General features: G+C 35.9%; 1 protein-coding gene across 2 annotated transcripts in view; it reads right to left on the reverse strand.

The window, feature by feature from the left end:
- Positions 1–19,343, reverse strand: part of il1rapl1 (interleukin 1 receptor accessory protein like 1) — a 288,146-nt gene that overhangs the window by 64,588 nt on the left and 204,215 nt on the right. For both annotated transcript variants that reach the window (XM_015383288.1, XM_015383289.1), the window contains exon 6: positions 13,690–13,764. In XM_015383288.1, the coding sequence (XP_015238774.1) occupies positions 13,690–13,764 (75 nt within the window). The remainder of the gene's footprint in view (positions 1–13,689; positions 13,765–19,343) is intronic.

Consider the following 19,343-nt stretch of genomic DNA (forward strand, 5'->3'; position numbering starts at 1 on the left):
GATAACCCATTTAACTCATCGGCATACCAAGCTAACCAACTATCCGTCTCTGCAGACGCCAGAGAATCCTGCCCGGATCAGAACCTGAATCTTGTTTTTGTCTTGTGTGAAACTTTAATAAACTCTGTTAAACCTTTTACCAAGTCTCCAGTGGTGTTCTGCATGTGGGTTTATCTCTAAACCGATCATGACAGAAGTAGGTTTAATTCACATTTGCGTTAATGCAGACTTTAAACAGCAGTAGTGCATTAAGTAAAACAGTCAGTGGGAAACTGACTGCTTTACTTAATGCACTAAGATGTAATAGAAAAATCCATCCATCCATCCATCCATCCATCCATCCATCCATCCATCCATCCATCCATCCATCCATCCATCCATCCATCCATCCATCCATCCGTGCCTGTAACTTAGAGCTAAAAACTTTCAACAGTTTTTCCTTTTACTGAAAACTTTTCTATCAGCCTTTAAAACCTTTTCATTCAGCAAAGTTTTTAAAGGCTGATAACTCCTGCTGTGTGTATTCAATAGTTTCAAATAGTAAAATGCTTTTACCTTAAGAGCTACACATTACAGCACATAGCAGAAAACAACACATTTAAGTCTTTACAGTTTTGCAGGTCATGCTACACTGTTTTTCTCTTTCACATTCAAAAACTCCTGACTTATTTATTTGAGAGTAGCGTTGGATTCACTTTAATGACGGAGGTTGACATTATTTTGAGGTAGAGATGGAGTGTAAAAGAATGAAAGAGACCCAGAGTTTTTTTTTTATATGTATTACAAGTAATTAAATCACTAATTGTTTCATTGATCATCTTTTTAAATAAGTATGAAATAAAAATAACTACATGTTAACTCTGCTATATGTTGTGATATTTATACAATGAACTACAATTCAAACACAAATTGAACTGGAATGTTTTACCTATGAATCTGTCTCTGTGATTCCGGTGAAATTAAATATACATAGTTCTGTGAATCTAATCTATATCCTCTTATTTTTTAAAGTGCCCAACATTTTTTGAGAAAGACAGGTATGCAAATAAACCAAAAAGTAATCAATGAAATATAAAAACGAGAGTAATTAAAATTACAGTTTAATCATAATTGTATAAATACAAACACAGTATCGGCTAAATCAACTCATTTCCTTCGGAGATTCAATTTTTGCTTTATTAAGTGTGCTAATGATATTGTAATAGTTAATTTAGCTGAACTCTTTCACAATTATGTGCCAAATGTAGGGGGTCATTTTGAATGTTGGACCCTTATCTGTTGAACAATCTGTTCTATTTTAAATAACTTAATAACTTTTCAATTACATACAGTATGTTATAGTCATTTTAATCTTGATCATATTATTGCTGATGGAGATATGATAGACTTTGTGTTTAGCAAATATTTGCTAATGGGCTTTAAAAAAATGACTTAAATAATTGTCTTAAAATCATCATTCAGCTAGTTTTTTGGTACTTTTTAATATAACCAATTTTAATAAAGATGAGTTCATTAAAATGATTTAAACCCAACACATTTCCACTTATTATCATTTTTATGAAAATATGATTTTATGTTCTTTCCTTTCGCATTGTCTCTTTATTGCACCAGTATGACACAGACTAGAGCATTGTTTTTGCCTTTAAAGCATGCTATATTATCTAGCGCTGCTCCTGTCTCTATCTCTGTATTTTCTCTCATCTCTTTGCCTCCTTCTCTTTCCTTTCATTTTTTCCCGTTAGGCATGTGTACAGGCTGTAAGTTCATTCATCATCCTGCAGTCTCCTGCCCCCAGCCCCAGACTCTGTGATTAATGACGACCGTTCACAGACTTAAACATTTAGCTTTGTTTCGCTGACACACTGCTTACCATGCTGGTCACCATTGGTTACTTAAAGCCGTGTTACAGTAAGACTCCACAAGCCTGGTGACGTTTCAGTGGGGTGACCTTTAAAGGCTCACTGCAAGTGAATTTTATCTCCGAATGAGGATATAAATGTGTCATTCATCATAAAAAGAAAGCACACAGCCACAAAGAGTGTTATGTGCCCTCTCTCTCCATTTATTAATGCATATATATTTATTCAATGCACTTAAACACAAATTCGTTCAGTTGTTCTGTCCATAACTTTAGTGCTTGCCAAATGTATTAAGAGCTTATAATCTTTTTTTCTAATTGTAATGCACCAAAATCTTTAGTGAATTTTTAGATTTTACTTTATAGACCAAACATGAAGTACTGTATAAATGTGAAGCAAAAATATTTTTTATTTTATTTCATTGTCCTTTAAAGTGAAATGCGAATTGCATCGTTCTATTTTCAGCATCCTTTACCCTAATAACTTTACATAAAATCCAGTGCAGCTAATTGCTTTCTGAAGTCGCAAAATCAGCACAAATTGAGTCCACATATGCATAATATACTCTGTTTACAATTTTAGATGCACAGTATATAACAAATCACAATGATTTCCCCAAAGAACATTCTATCTCAAAAGTGCAAAGAGCTTTGTGGATGGAATATTTAGTGAGCTAATATACTCTTTAAACTCTCCTTCCCTGTAGATGGATATTCCTCTCATTGTCTTTTATACCCACACCTGAAACAGATTTCTGTGACCAAGCTTCTAAAGCTTAAGGAGAACAATAATTTCATTATGGGAATGGAAAAGAATAAGAACAGTAATTAGTTATTGTAAGTGATATTCTAATGTTCACATTAATATCAATGTTTCCCTTTGTCTAATAACATGAATGTCTAGGATAATAGAGCTGTTCTGTAAAGTTCTTGGAATTTTACTTGAAAACACAAACACCTGCAAGCAAACCTGACATGCAGAAAATAATAATATTCTTTATAAACAATATCTCAAGATCTGTTTATCACATCATTTGAATATCGAAAGTGTAAGTGACTCTAGTAAAGTATTGTTTTCTATTGAAATTCACTAATAAACTCATTTTTCAGAGGATAAGGCAACAAATAGGCCTATGGCAACACTGGAGGAATTGTAGCAATCTACAGTTCAGATGCAAGAATTTGTTACCAGGACAACAGATTCTCTTACCTTTACCTAATATTGAGGAAAAAATTACAGATTTTACTTTGCCAAGATTAATGTAGAATACAAACATAAGGAAAAAGGTACCAATGAAGATAATATGACATATATTGTATGTGTTTTTTGAGATGGGATGACAATAAAAAAATAAATAAATCCCAGAATCCTTATGCAACAGCCTTATGTTGTGCTTAAAATGCAATATATAACACTACAACAATGCACATGACTTGAACACTCCAACTGGTTCTGCAGCATGACATTGTAAAGAATTCTCCTCAGTAGGGACAGGTGTGTAAATGGAGCTAAATTCAGGGTAATCCCATTATAGAAATAGTTAGAAGCTGGAGGTTTACCTTTCAGCAGAATAATAACTCTAAGCTACTATGCAATGGTTATATTAAAGCATACTGTAATAGAAACACTGGTGGAGACCTGTAGCTCTCCACCATACAAACTAAATTCTCAAAAGGGTTGAATACAAATCCATGCCACAGTTATTTTAAAACTATGGGCTTGATCTTCAGATGGTCCAAATCTGCATGTCTTAAAACAAGTGCAACAAGTCACACTATATTACTTGCTAACAAAAAAAAAAAAAGATTTGGTAATTTCCTAAAAAAAATAAGGTATATAATTTCAAAGTAATTACCTGCATGCAATTATTACAATTAAATCTTACTATGTATCAATGGAGACATAGTGGGTATGTCTTTGTGGGTAATTATAAGTAGCTTACAACAAAACAGTTTCTATGATTAGCCAACACCCCCCACCAGATTACAAAGTAAATTGTAACTTATAATCAGGTAAATAAAGCATAATAAAACTGAACTCTTGTAACATATAAATAAGAGTTTAGTTAAGAAGATTGGCTTGCTGTTTTCTAGGTTTGGATTTCTGTGATATGCTAAGTAATAAGCTGCATTTTACCAGATAATAACACATTAATTTATCGGTGTCGGTGAAATGACTGATTTTCCTGGTTTCAAATCAAAGATATCTGACTTGGAAACTCATTTTTCTTTTATGGCAACTCACAAATTGCCTGTAGAACATGCAATAGGCTAATTTTAAAGAACTAAACTGGTTTTCACATCTAAAGATTGTTAGTGAAATTTTTGTAGATCAGCTGCAACTCACCCACTTATTATATTAGCAATAAATAACTAAATACAATTGGCTTTTATTGCATTTATTTGGAATCTTGGAAGTGAAGGCCCTGTGTGTCCTTTTCCTTTAGTTTCACAATTACATTATACCACCTTTAAGCTCTCACTAAAAAACCCTGAAAATACATTTAGTTGTGAATTTAATAAAAAGTGAAAAAGTGTAATGTGTGTAAAAACAAATATTACCATAAATACTTTTCATTAGGGAGAGTAGTATAGTTTCTGTAAAATATTGTTACTTTATATTAGGGGAGATTAATTAAATAATTGTCTGCATAGAAAATGAACCAACTTTCTTACTGCACACAATGGAATCCATATCCACCACATTAATAAACATAATTAAAGCATCAACTATAATATTATAATGAAATGCGAACTACATTATTCCGAAATTAGATATTAGAAAATGAATCTTTGTCCTTTACAGAAATTCGATGGGGAATATAATTCAAACCTTAACAAGTATATGCACACTGTGATTCATCTCTGAGCTGACAAGAGATGTGACACGTATAGAGGTGAAAGGCAGTGAAAGAAGCCGCAAAAGAGTGTGTGTGTGTGTCACATACTGACTGACAGACCGACAGAAAGAGACAGAGAGTAATTTTTAATGAACTGGCTCAGCGTTGACCTTTCGTAACTCTCTAGAGCAAAGTCAATTTCGCTTTCATCCTTCCCTGTGGAAAGGTGGAGTATCTGTTGTCGCAGCTAGGTGTCGGAGCTTGAGATTGTCCTTGCTATTGTATAGTTCTGTCGAATCCTCAAATCTCCAAGCAAACATGCAGAGGTCAGGAGGTGATGTTCCAAAGAGAGAGAAGAGGCAAGGGATAAAAAGGATGTAGGGGCAGAAGGAAGAAAAAAGGAGTACACAAATACAGATAAGAGGCTAGGCATAAAAGAGTAACACAGTGGGGCTGACACAGTATCTGTTAGCAGTCCCTGGTGGTAAATAGCTTTGGCATACATGCAGATAAAGTGACCCTTTATACAAAACCTTTTAATAGGCACATAATAATCAAATTAAAATACTATTTAGCTATTAAAAGAATCATTATACTGTCGCTTTTTCATAACAATGTTAATATCTCTTGGGTTGAAAGTAAACCTGAACTCCCCGGTTATGCATAGCAGTGAAAGCTTTTGGAACGGTACACAGTACCTGGAAGAGCTTCTGCTTGCTGTACTTTTTGTTCCACTAACATCAACCCACAGTTACTAAGGTGTGTGAGCAATGAGACTGGTCTGCAGCATTTGAATCTCACAGACTTCTTCCCTGCGCTCCTCCCATTGGTGTGCTTAGCAGCTCCTTGCTCATTTAACATCATCCATGTGCTTAGCTCTCTATGTGTACTATAGCTGAACGAAACTATCAGCCAAGTGTAAAATAAGGCTTTTTCTAACTTTCAGTAAGGTATTTAATTTAACTCCAAATAGGGGTTATACGTATCTCATCTATTCACCATAGACAACACACAGGTTTATACAGTAGTAAGTATGGAGGGTAGATATAAAAAAAAAGTTTTATTAGTATCAGCAGCATGCACTGTAATCTTAAGCCCTTTTCTGTGGTCAAAATTTTCACTCAGACATTGTTCCTTATGATTGCTCCAACAATGAATTACACTTATAAGTTTGGCTTGAATTTTAACTTAATAGTCGACACTATGAACCCACTTGTTTGTGGGCTCCAACGGTCGACCCTGTCATTACAGTAGATTGAAAATGCATAATGCCTATCACAGAGATCAACAGAAATTTAACAGCGTGCATAATAGCCCTGTATGCTAATGTAGATGTACTGGAAAGCAATCCTCTGAGCGGACAGTGTAATAGAAACCATTACAGATCCTTAGAGCCTGCAATCGTGTGCTGGAGGAGGACAAGAGGAGAATAAATGGGCCCACAGAGGGGTGTCTGTCATGCAAGCTGAGACAATCATCTACATTAAAGACATTTTCGTCAGACTCAGATTAGCCACTTTTTGCAATGTAAATCAAAATGTCTTTGATGACTTAAATAAAAGGATGCATAAAGTGGTAAAATGAAATACACCTTGCAAAAGAATACACAGCCATTAAAATGTCCCTACATTTTGTCACCTTCACAGTCAGACATTTAAAGGGGGCCTGTCACATATGCCTACAAAATGTGCAGTTTATATTAAAATAAAGAAGTTTTTGCCAGCCATTTGTCTTTGTAGTGCTTATTTATGCCTCTCTGAGCCTAAATTTAAGCTTAACTTAAATCTTTTGTAAGCCTAATTTTTGCACAAGGTGGGATCAACAAGGATACAGACTGTTGTACACAGTCTGTGTAAAAATTCATAAATCGAAGAACATGACAAGTTGCCATTCTGTGTAATAGGCCTATGTCAAAAATTATTAATAATTAAAAAGAAAAATACAAGTGTAACAGGGTTAAGTTAAAAAAGTATAATTTTGAGCTTTAAACATTGAATGAAGCACTGTTCAAGCTTTTGTATAAAAACAAAACTCAGCTGCAAACCTACTGAGACATAACAGAGGTCAAGCAAGAAAGTATTGATTAAAGAAGCAGCAAAGAGGTGCCCATGATACTTCTGGAGGAGCTGCAGAGATCCACAGCACAATTTGGGGTAGAAAGGACAACTTTTACTAAAGCACTTAATAAATCTGTCTTTTTAGATGCAGGTCTGGTCAGACGAGACACAAAACATAACTTGCTTACATTTTGCACTGTGGAAAACTGAGACTACACATCACTCTGAACATACCATCTCTGCAGTGAGACATGGTTGTGGCAGCATTATACAATTTTTTAAAAATTAATTTAAGACAAAGGTGCATGTCAGAGTTGAGTGGAAGAATGTAATTTTAAAAAAAAAAACACTTTAAGAGCCACAAAAAGATAAGCTTTGGTGGAGACTAAGCTGGCCTTTCAGCAGGACAAAGACCCTATATATAGAGCTGTTAATAAAATAGAAGAATAATGCATGGTATTGTACATCTACAGCAAATAGAATGAACAAGGAAATGCTTTAAAAAGTTCCTGACATGATGATGATGGTTGTGACAAATGATGCAGGCCCCAAAAAGGGGGGAAAAAAATACTTTTTATATTCAAGAATAGAAGTTTTGTTTCAGTGCATGACATTCTGTTTAGTATAATAAAAAGAGTAGCTAAAAAGTATAACAAAAATAGTTAAATTAAGCAGCTTTTTAGCAGCATAAGAGTTGACTGATTGCAACTTTCGGCTTACAAATACTTTGTCATAAATGTTGCCTTTGGTCTTGTCTGAGAAAATTATGGAAAACGTAATGTTCTAATTTATATAATACAATGCTGACATACATATATAGGATGTATGCATGTAAATATGAGAAAGTCTCTACATAGATCAGGTTAGAGGCAAAGAAAATAGAAAATAAATAGCCCTTCTCTTGTTGGCCATCCTATGCCTGGTCCTGCTTGCTGAAATAATGGATTTTAATTCTTTTCCAGAAGAGTGCACCCATCTGGTGGCTTTGGGGGACAGTAAAATCCACTATCAGTTACAATTATCCCATGGCTGGAGAGCAATGTGCTGCAAGTGTGAGTGTGACCCATCCACCCCGAGTAGTGCAGGGCTGTGCAAATATCTGCTCGGGTGATTAAGAGGGAGAGCTGGCGAGATGCTCAGAGTAGAGTGCTGCGTAAGCATGAGCCGAATCCCTCAAGCACGCTCACTGCACTGGTGCATCCATGACAAATCATCCCGAGGGAATCAACACCAAAGAAGTTACTCAAATCATGTGTGATTCTGTTTTGAACTTGGAGCTGGAGTGTGTGTAATATTCCACTTAGTGATATCATGGGTATTTTTGTGGAATTCCATCAGATTTTCCAGCTATCCTGAAAGAATCTGAGTTGGATTTAAGCAGCTAAACACTGAGAGGGAGCTGAAAATACGGGGGAAAAAATGAGAAAATGGTTGTATTTTGGTGAAAATCCAGCCAACCCTAAAAAAGACAACCTTTCACAAAACTTCAGTAGATTGAAACATTTCAGGTTGCCAATTAAAGGCTATTTTTCTCAAAAGCACATACTGTTGCTGATGGCTCCTGCAGTTCTAACACAGAGTGCACAAAAAACACTTTGTTCGTGGCATGCAAATAGGATTTGTTTTTGCTGAGGGAATTTTGCCGGACAACCATTGCTTCTGACAAATCCTCTCCAAAGAAAGCAAGTTTCAACAACTATGACTCAGTTTCTAGCTATTAAAAAAACTCTTTATCAAAACCAAAAAACAAAATCGCCTTTGTTGTGCTTTACTCCTATTCCTTTGGTCAAATCTTTGCGCCGTCGTCTTTCGGCTTTTATCTAACTCACCCTCTGAGAGTTTTCTGTGAAAGCTTATGTAACATAAGTGTTTGATTTACATCTGCCTCCATGTGCATGTGTGTGTTGCGTAAAGCTAAGATGGAGGCTGTCTGAGACCTGCACTGTTTGCAAGAGAAGAAGAGATAAAGCGGGTCTGTGTTTCTCGGCAGTGTTGCAGATTTATCTCTTTGCTTACGGCTCAGATTTTATTGCCCATCGGTCGGCCTACGCTAGATACCATTTCTCCCTTTCTCTATTTTTCACTTACCATAAGGGGCCAGCTTCTTTCTATGCACGTTCTGGCTCCTATAAATCTGCCACCTTGCTCCATTAAACTGCTCAGGGCATGGCTCAACAAATATTAAGAAAGAGGAGAATAAGTAAATACCAGCCAGAAAAAATGAGAAACTCCTGCTTAGAAAGGGAGAGCATATATGCACACACAAAAAAAAAACATTACTGTAAAAAATGTTCCTCTGTGTCTTGGTGCCTCTGTTGGGAGTCTGTGGGAGCCTGCTGCGTAAGATCACATACTTTACCGTCTACTGTCTCTCTTTTTTCTGCTGCTTTTTGTGCTGATATTTTATTTGTTGATGGGTTTGTAAACCTCTTTTAAAGCATACAAAAACTAAACTCTGCTTTTAAAATGACACCATTATGCATCTGGTAGTAAAAACAACAGCTTAGGTATTAGATTAGATTAGATTGTAGAATTACTCCAATCACCTCAGCAATCAGTTGTCATTTTCAAATAACAGACAAAAAAAAAAATAAATTAAAGGTTAAGTATCATACTTTATTAAGCCAGTTAAAGTTGTGATGAACTACCAGACTGTTTTTCCATCCTGAATGAAACCTTCTCGCCTTCACTGCGATACCACTTTTCCCAATGTGGGTGACGCCCAATTCACGGTTTAAAACCTGCAAAATGAGTCAGGTGACTGTAAATAGGAGATGACACGGTCTGCTCATGCGCTCTTTGTTATCAGAGAATCAAGCCACAACTGAACCGTGAAGAGCCCTACTGTTGAACTAGTACTAGATTGAGCATGGTTCACTTGTGTCTGGCATGGTCCAGTTCAGTTTTATTCCATTTACACTAAACAGTAATCTTGGTTACTGTGATCTAGGCAGGGTTTCAAAAGGGAAGTGTAAATGGGCCTTATAGCATGGTATCACACCACTTCTGAAGAAAAAAAAATCTTTAGGAAGGCTAAATTATGTCTCACAGCCATTGTTTTTCTTAGACATCAGCTTAAGAAAAGAACAGTACTTGTCACTGTTCAGAATTGGTTCTAAAAGGGTTCTCAACTTAGAGCAGTTCTATGCACTCTGCCTCATTTCGCTGCTCAGTGTTTAGAGAGAATGGGGGGTCAAGGAGGATGCTTCCTGTAGAGGGTGGGTAATCACTTCTTTATATGAAGGCTACTGGTTTTTCAGGGCAATAAAATGTGCAAGGATTAGTGACGCACAGTTGAATCAAGTGATATTCCCTTTGGGCTTGATTTAGATGAAAAAAAAAAAATTCAAAAAGGAAAAAACCAAAAAAAATATACTGTATATATGCTGTTGCATATATTTGTATGAATAGACAGATAGGCAGGCAGGCAGATGGTGATTGTTAGGGTAGGAGGTGAGTAAAACCCTATTTGTTAAGCAATACCAGTTTTAGATTCCTCTTTTTGGGTTTATTAATTCCAGCCCTGTTTAGTCCACATTAACTGGACCATAGTTCATTTCAGCAGAATGTCTGGTTCCTTTAGGCAGTTATGAATCTGCAGTCAAACTCTGATACGGACAAAAAAAATCTAACTTGGGTCCCCCTCAAAACCTTTGGTCTCAGCTTGGTTGAAATTAACTATATCGCGGTACGAATAGGTGTGAATGTCAAGGAGACTGGAGACCTCTCTGAAAACTGTAATTTTACTGTAATTAATGCAAATTAAATCATTCATATTTTACTAACAGACATCTAGCTGGACGTTTACAGTATGCATTTTTGATGTCAGTGCAATGAAGTCGAATGTGCCACTTCTTGCACATCACTGCCTCTTTTGGAGCCTTGACTATAAAAAATAAAAAAAGGTCCCTGCAGTTGCCTGCCAAAAGTTGAAAGATACTTATCTGGCAAACTTGCCAAAAAGACAGCAAAGCAATGACACTGCTGTTGCCATTCTAGGATGTTTACATTTTTGCGCACAAGGAAGTAGTTTTTTGGGTCAAAACTTTGTTTCGGTTTGATAAGTGCCTTGTGAATGTAAACCGCCCGAGATAAAAACAGTGACAGTCTTGCAATTTTGGTCCCCGATGGATCCAAGTCTAATGAACTATCAGGTGTGAAAACGACTTTAGTTCTGCAATACTTGTTTCAGCCTTAAAGCTCTCTGTGGTTCTGGTCATCATGCAGTTGCTCATTTCACCACCTGCCATGAAATTGTATTGATATGTACAGGTTAGTCAAGGTCACTCCTGATGTTTTGATATGTTTAGGATCATTATTGGGTTGTAAAAACAAATCAGTTTTATTTCTAAAATACTGGATGTTTGCTTCCAGAGTTTGCTGTGCCCCTAATCAAATTATTTCTTTGTTCTAACAGTAAAATGTTCCCTGATTAAAAGGACACACTATGATTGAAAGGTCCTGTGCTTACGAGTTTGAGTTTGTCTTTTAAAGGTTTTCTCCCATATAAAACATTTCTTTGCATTGTGAAAAGATGAATATCCTAACGTCATCCCGGAAGGAATGATAAGCCATGCCAATGCAGTTTGAAATATAAAAAAAGTGCATATTGTGCATTGACATGCCCATTATGAGAGGGTCTCTGCTTATAAAAGTAAAAAGTAATATTATTGGTTCTGTAACCGAAGAAGACTTATTTGAAGCTGTGTTGAAAAAAAACACTGGTGGGAGATTTAATGCAGATAACAGAAGCAGATATTAGTTTGAAATCTTAGTTTCAGAATAAATTGTTTTTATTGCATCACCTTCTTCTCTGCCCTCTGAGTTTTTCTTTGTCCACATTGATTCCTGAATAAAACAATGAATTATTTTCTCTTGCTTTAGCCGTTGCATTTTTTTCAGCAAGAATTCTGAAACTTTTCCCACAATTTTGGGGTTATTGTAAATTTTATTAGACAACAGATAAAGTAGTTGATTGATTGATTGACTATATTGATCTCACAGTGGAGTTATTTACTCATTACATCAGCTTAAATAATCAAAGGAGAAGAAGAAGGTGCCAAAGGAAGAAAAATGTGCATGGGATATATACAGTATATAGAGCGCGTCAACATATGACAGTTTTTTTTATTTTTTTATAGCAGGATTATTATACAGGGTTATTGCACAGTGTTAACATGGGTATTTATATAGATGGATATTCATATCTATATATATAGTTATTACACTGGGCTTCAAATATAGACAAATAGGTTATTGCACAGGGTATCAAATAGTAATTGCACATTACAGTTAAACCTCTACTGTGGGATTGCTTTTATTATCTGTTGCCATGGATCTGTTTGAAAACAAGGCAGTGGCCTTCTTAGCCCTGTTAGATTACATTTTGATGCAACTGTTGAAATTTGGCTTTTAAAGTACAATGCAAAATTTAGTTTCCAGACATTAGTTAATGTTTCCAATAGCTTAAGAAGTATTATCAATTCATTTTCTTAAAAAATCTGGTGAGATAGCTTGTCACAGCTGTGAAAAGGGTTTAAAAAGTCAAGACTGCATTGCACTTTTGTGTCCCCATGTTAGCTTTGATCATATTTGTTCAAAAGTAACAGTCCAAACAAAGTATTGGCTCTTAAATCTTGTTTGGAAGCTCAAAGGTGGGCAAGATATAATAAAATGTTGATGATAGACTTTTTGTAAAACTGTTTTTAAACTCTAAATTGTCCCACTTTGTATATTTACAGAATTTACAGTAGAATTTAGCTCCTTCCATTCATAATTACCCAGTACTCAGAATAACGGAAAACTTGACCTGCTGCAACAAAAACAGTTTCTACATAGGAGCTGTCTTTGACCTCTACTGCTCCAAGTTTGACTCTTTTCTCATTATTTTACAACTAGTTTTATAAAGACAGCAGCCATTTCCTGCAAAAACATACACATTAGAAAAGAAATAACACAAGCAAACAAAAACTCACAGTCACAAAGCAAATAGAAAATAACTAACAATGAGGATTTAAACAAATGTGAGATGTTTCAAGGGAAAAACTAAACCTTTCCAGAATCTCTCAGTGGAATAAAGATAGAGACAAATGACACAAATAGCTTAAGGGCCCACATTGTGCAACTTGTTCATGCATGGGTGTGAGCTGGCTGACATGTGAGGCTGTGCCTGTCAGTTTATCAACAGCAGCAATTTTTCACCCTTGATCAGCCAACCGTGGAGACATTTCAAATGAACTACCGGCATTCCAGCAGAATCAGATTGAAGACAAAAGGCAGGCTCTCAGTGAATTATTGGACCTGCTTTGGGCTTTGTCTTCATACCACCCCTTCCTGTCACAAACTCTTCCAATCCTTCTCTGATTCTCCAGACCTCTCAGTCTTGTCTGATTGGCTTCACCGTGACAGACACATTAGCCATTCACAACGCAGCAAGCACCATGTGGACAGCGGACGGTGCCCAGAAATCAAGCAATATGCTCTCACAGAGCAAAAAAAAACAAACAAACCACTCGCAAATACTGTCTCTTGCATGCATACCCACATAGTAGTCCCATTGTGACCTTACGTCAGAAAAGACAAACAACGTCGACAGAAAGTGGCCGCCTCTCAATGTGGCGAGCCAGAGTACGGAACCCCAGTACCATATGGGCTCTTCATCGTTGACAAAACAGCTTTGGGGATGGTAGCACCTCCAATTAGCATAAACCTATACCTCTCTTTCTTTTCTGTTTCTTTCAACATCTCCCCAACACATTAAAGTGCCATCACCAATCTGTATGCATTGCTCGAAGGTGTGGTAGAGTCGAGATGATTTCTTTAAAGTAATCTCTCTTTCCTGTCAGTTAGAAAAAACTCAGACACAACTCACTGCAGCTGAAATAAAAAGCAAAAAAAACAAGCAAACAAAAAAAACACCCCAAGACTCTCTTACCTAGCTGCATCGGCATGTTGGTAATCTTATTTTCTGCAGGAAATAGGATCTTGGGTGGTTTGTCCGTCAGAGGAGCTGAAAAAAACACAAACAAAAAAAAAAACAAATGAAAAAACGGCCTCAAATTCAGAAATGCATAAAAATACACACATTTTTGAATTCTTATTTAAACAATTAAGGTTTCTGCATCTGACCTACTTTGAATTATTATTGCATCACTTTCAAGAACATGGCAGCATTTAGTCTAAGTGTTTTGATGTGATGAGCCTTCAGTGTGTATGTGTGTGGCCTCGGCGAGAAGGAGCAGTTGATGCTCTAATGATGCTAATCATCCATAGGGTAGATGTCAGATCTGCTGCTTAAGTCTCTTCTCATGGGGAATGCAGCAGTTCTATAGCGTATAAAGATATTACGTGTTTTTTTGCAAAAGAGACAGCCCTCTCTAGTGTTTTAAGGGTTCACCCATTTTCTTCCTCTGACACAAATGAAGAGAAATAGGATTACTAATAAAAAAGGGAGGTCATGTTTTTGTTCAACATAATTAAGATAAATATGATATGATTAATGCCAAAATCACATGTAATGTGGAGTTGGGAGAAAATCTTGCAGTGCTTTTTTAGTACTTAGTAAAGTGCTTCATACCCAGAACAGATACAAATGGCATTGTGAAAATATAATATATACCAAGTGTTGCAGTAATACAATCTGATTATGAACACACTTGTTCAGATTTAATGACAGCAACTCTGCATGTTGTGTAACTATAATTATGAGGAACACATTTCTCTCACTTAAAATGACAGAAACAGTAATAGTAATATGTAAGAGTTGGACCGTTTAGCTATTTGACCTCTCAGATTTAAACTTGCATCCTAGAAACACTGGCTAAAATGCCTGCAACATTGACAAACAGGCACACTTTAGAGTACTGCTTTAGGAACATATCCACTTCAGGAAATACTTCCCAGGAGCCAGATTGTCTGGGGACATTGGTCATTGTAACCCTCTTCTGTTTTCACTACATCTACCATGGTAAAAAAAGATGAATAGAAATTTACCAAAATGAAAGGCAGTTATACGAATGCAGCATATTGATATGTACCCATACCTCAGGTGTTTTTTATTTTCCCTTTTTCATAGCAATAGCATGAACATCCATTTCAATAATCAGTTTTAGACTGTTGGCATTAATGTCCTGTTTCTCATAATAAAAGAACAGAAAATGTAAAAAAAAAAATAATCAAGACACAACCAAACATTAACATGTAAGGAGTAAGGCATGGTTAGTGCTACCCACACAGCATATTGTCAAGGGTTAAACAAGTCAGATTGTGGCCTACGTGCTGTTATGTAGTCCATCCATTTCTTCCGCGAATCAAACAACTCCTTCTTGTGGTTTACATCTGTAATTCATTTCTCAATTTCTCTGTATATGTCCATTTTAATGTCCATCCACATGGTCAATGTTGGCCTCTCCTGAGGCAAGTGACTCCCAAACATAATCCCCTTCCGATAGGTTTTAATAATCCTTCCAACAGTGTGAGCTGCTACATTTCCATTGATATTCCCAATTTTTAACCACAATTTCTCTTTCAGATCTATTTCTCTTTACATTTCTCATTTTGCCTTAATATACAGGGATGACTGTACATTCTTATTAGCCATTTATATAGACCTGAGATAATAGCTCTGTGTTTGTTTAAACCATAAGCCCTTTTAAACACTTCTAACAGCTGTTTGCTTGATTCTGATATATATTTTACGTTGTCACTGACAAAGTGTCTCTGCTATACTGTAAGTAATGATAGAAATCATGTGCCTCCACAGCATATTTCTCTTTAATTCTTTCAAAACTAAGTAGTGTGTTTTCCTTAATTATCAAAGAGCATACAGCTGTTAATCCTTTATTTGTCCATTCCTTGAATCTCGTATCTAATTTGTTTGGGGCACTCTTAAGTGCACACCATATTAAGGTTCCCAATATCCTCGTCTAATTTGTATTCTGTTATTACTGTTTTCCATATTTTGAGAGACACCCTAATTTATGGATTTTCTATATTTTATAGAAGGACTGCAGATTAATATCTGCCATGTAGGGGAATGGGAGACATATCCTCTTCAATGTTTTCCACTAAGCGTCAAATGAAGGGTTACACCAGAATATAATAGGTCTTAGTTGTGTTGCCCAGTAGTTATCACTAAGGGAAGGATGGCTCCATCCACCCTCTGCTTTTTTGTTGTTGTTGTAAGGTTTTAAATTATATTAGGGGCATTTTACCTTGTATGTATCTGATATTATATGTATCTGGACAACATTTTGTCCAATTCACTATTGTTGTTTTCGGCCCATTTCAATTGGTAGGGTAATCATGATAAATAATAACTGAACTTTATTAATCTCACATTGGAGAAATTTACCTCTGCATTTAACCCATCCCTTTGTGGAGCAGTGGGCTGCCATCATGGGGCGCCCAGAGAGCAGTGCGGGGTCTTGTTCAGTGACCCAGAGTGTCATTCTGTGGGAGTGGGGCTTGAACTCAGAAACTCATGATTCAAGCTCTATGCCCTCACCATTAAGCTGCATTTAATCAAATCTATTCTTGAGCTAAAACTTAAGTATGTAATTGGATTCCATCTTGCAATTTCCTTTTTAGTGTTTTTTGTATCAGTGAATAATAACGTTGTAATAATTGTGTGAGCTCCAATGATATTGTAACCCCAAAACATTTGAAATATTGTGTTTCCCATTGAGGTTCTAATTTTGTACTTTGGGCTATAATTGTTTTTGAGGAATTGTGTTTTACAGTACTTATGTTAATTTGTAACGCGATAACCAAGCAAAGTATCAAATGATCATATTAGTTTGGGTGAAGATTTTGATGGCTGATACAGAAAGATCAAACTATCATCTGCATAGCTAGCCAATTTATGCTATTTCCGCTGGATACTGATGCCATTTATTTCTTACTCCTTTCGCTGCTTCAGGTTAATTTTATTTCATAGATACTCAAAGCTAAGTTTCTGCTAGGCTAGTTTTAATATTTCTTTTTTTTTTAATGGGGTATAAACAAACAGCCTGTCAGTAAAACGGCGAATACGTCTTTCTTTAAAATGAATGAAGGTAGAGCCTCTTCCTGCCCAAGTCTAATTCCTTCCAAAACTGATTCCAAAGCTGAGTTAAAAATTGCAATCAGAGCCAGCGGTTCTTCACACACAACAATGCTGAGAGAGGGCCGCTGCAGATGGGCTTCATCTAAAATCTATATTTTTGATGAAAATCTGATATTTTCTAGGATAGATTTTTTTTCTTTGTCTCACACACTTCATATTCTAGCCTTCTGTAGACTGACCATCCTTTATTTTTGCAACCACAAATGCTATCTTCTTTGGCAGTACTGGCTTAAAAAGGAAACGGTAAGGTTGATTGAGTGTTTAGAATATATTAAGGGAAGTTCAGGGATGAAGTTTCAGGGGAGCACAAACAAACAATTTTATGAAAGTCGAAATTTGTACTTTTTTGGAAAGCGTCAGATTGGTTTCTGTAAGGTGGAAAATAATTTCAACTGAAGGAATAAAGCTGGTCTTTTGTTTAGGATACACCTATTTTTCCTTTCCCAGCTGCAGCTTAAATTCAATAACATCAGTCTACTCTGCAGGTATACCTGGAAGCAGCAATCCCTATACGCTGACATCTTTATTTGTTGTGGGCAAGTAAAGTAACCGTGTTTCAGCTTAAGAGCACAAAACACCAGCTTATTGACCTTAAACTTCCCAAAAGCCATTTAAATCTGATCAAGCCTTTTGGAGGACAAATGGTGCAATTCAACAAACACCACAAAAAAAAAATCTACTTGACTCTTCACATTTTGTTAGAACAAATCATATTTAAAGAGTTAGGTCCATAAAAAGGAAAGGAAAGTTTGTCTCATAAAACTACTCTTTTGATATTTCATTTCTTGCTCCGTTGTATTATATGAGATTGATCCGATGTAGCACCTGATATTTATGTAAATATTGACTGAAGCTCAGTTATATCTATGAAAGGCACGGTCATGGGCTTTTAACCACAAGTATTTGCACTGTTAAGAGCTAATCAGCTCAGCTTACACTATATACTGATACAATTCTAATTACATATCAAACTGTTAAACATAATTAGTCAATGTGTGATCCTATAGCTAATTACAAGCCAGATAAACAAATGATGGCAATCTATGCATGGAACACAAGAGGGAAAGCAGATGTGGTAAAGGGAGGGAAGATAAACACATTAAAAAAAGAACAATGTTTATCAGGCAAAGAAAGACAGAATAAAGTAAAGTTTCGCATAACTCACCTTTGTTTGCTGTAAATGTGGCATGATGTGTTTACCTCATAATTTATATAACCCCTTTTTAATAACGAATATATCAATGATCACAGTTTAGGAGGGGAAGCGATTTAAAAAGTAGAGAGTTAGACGGTGCTTCAAACAAAGAGACTGCTAAACAGATTAGTATCTACTAAAGGTAATTGGATATATAAATTTATCACATGAGCTTTAAGATTCTGGGTTTGTGCCTCATGAGAAAATGATGGTAACCTGATGATTTTTCTATTTGTCTTAGATTTTGTGTCTGTAACACAGAACTGTGATTTACAGTTAAATTAAGAACATAAAATAACATTTAAATAAAGTTATTCAAACTTCGAGATTTCCTGGAAATGTTAATTTCACTATATATAAACTGTCTCATTAGTCAGAAATAGATACTAAAAACCAAAAATACTGATTGCAATGTTTTTATATAACTCTTTGATACTTCTTATTTTAATTTAGTGGTGCAGAAATTCTGACCACATTTCACAGCTCTAGAAGTAAAATTGGGGAATTCTTCAAGCATTAGAAAAAGGATGCAGCCTTCCATTTGCTATCAATAAAGATCTTTGATAAAGCTGATTGGGTCATTTGGGATATCTACATTTTAGGATTTAATCACTTTACAGTAAAACTATGTTCTAGCCGAAGGGCAGAGAGATGTTTTATTCTCTGAGGTGAAAAAAGCAGGGTAGATAGTTGGAGAAAATACAAAGAACAGAGGTATTTAATCACCAAATTAAAAAAGTGTCTTGTCCGCCCTCTAAAGTACAACACCCAATAGGGTAATACTAACATTAACACACAAAAAATTAGAATCACAGATCACAAGTATTATTTCCAGCATAGAGTAGAAAATCCCTTTATTGTCCCACAATGGGAACATTCTGGTGTTTACAGCAGCAAAAAGATCATAGAAAAAATGGTCACACAAATGTGGACCTTAGAAAAATGTATAAGAATAACATAATAGTGAAGGGTTAAAAGATAAGCAATAAATACTGTACTCTAAAGCAGCAGTCCCCAACCTTTTTTGCACCACGTACCGCTATACAGTATGTCAGACAATATTTTCACGGACCTGCCGGGGTGGGTGGGGGGCGGGTGGGGATATGGGCTGGGTAATACGATCAAGTAAAATGATAAAACCAAATACAAACAGCATAAAAATAAAACAACAAGCCGGTCCCATGTAGGCGTAATCAGAGAAAATGACAGACGAAGTGTGCTCCTGATGTCCAGTCTGCTCCGTAGCTTTGTTTTGGTCACTGTAACCGCTGAAAATCCCGCTTCACAA

Source organism: Cyprinodon variegatus, unplaced genomic scaffold, assembly GCF_000732505.1.
Source record: "Cyprinodon variegatus isolate N-32 unplaced genomic scaffold, C_variegatus-1.0 Scaffold281, whole genome shotgun sequence".
NCBI classification, from domain to species: domain Eukaryota; kingdom Metazoa; phylum Chordata; class Actinopteri; order Cyprinodontiformes; family Cyprinodontidae; genus Cyprinodon; species Cyprinodon variegatus.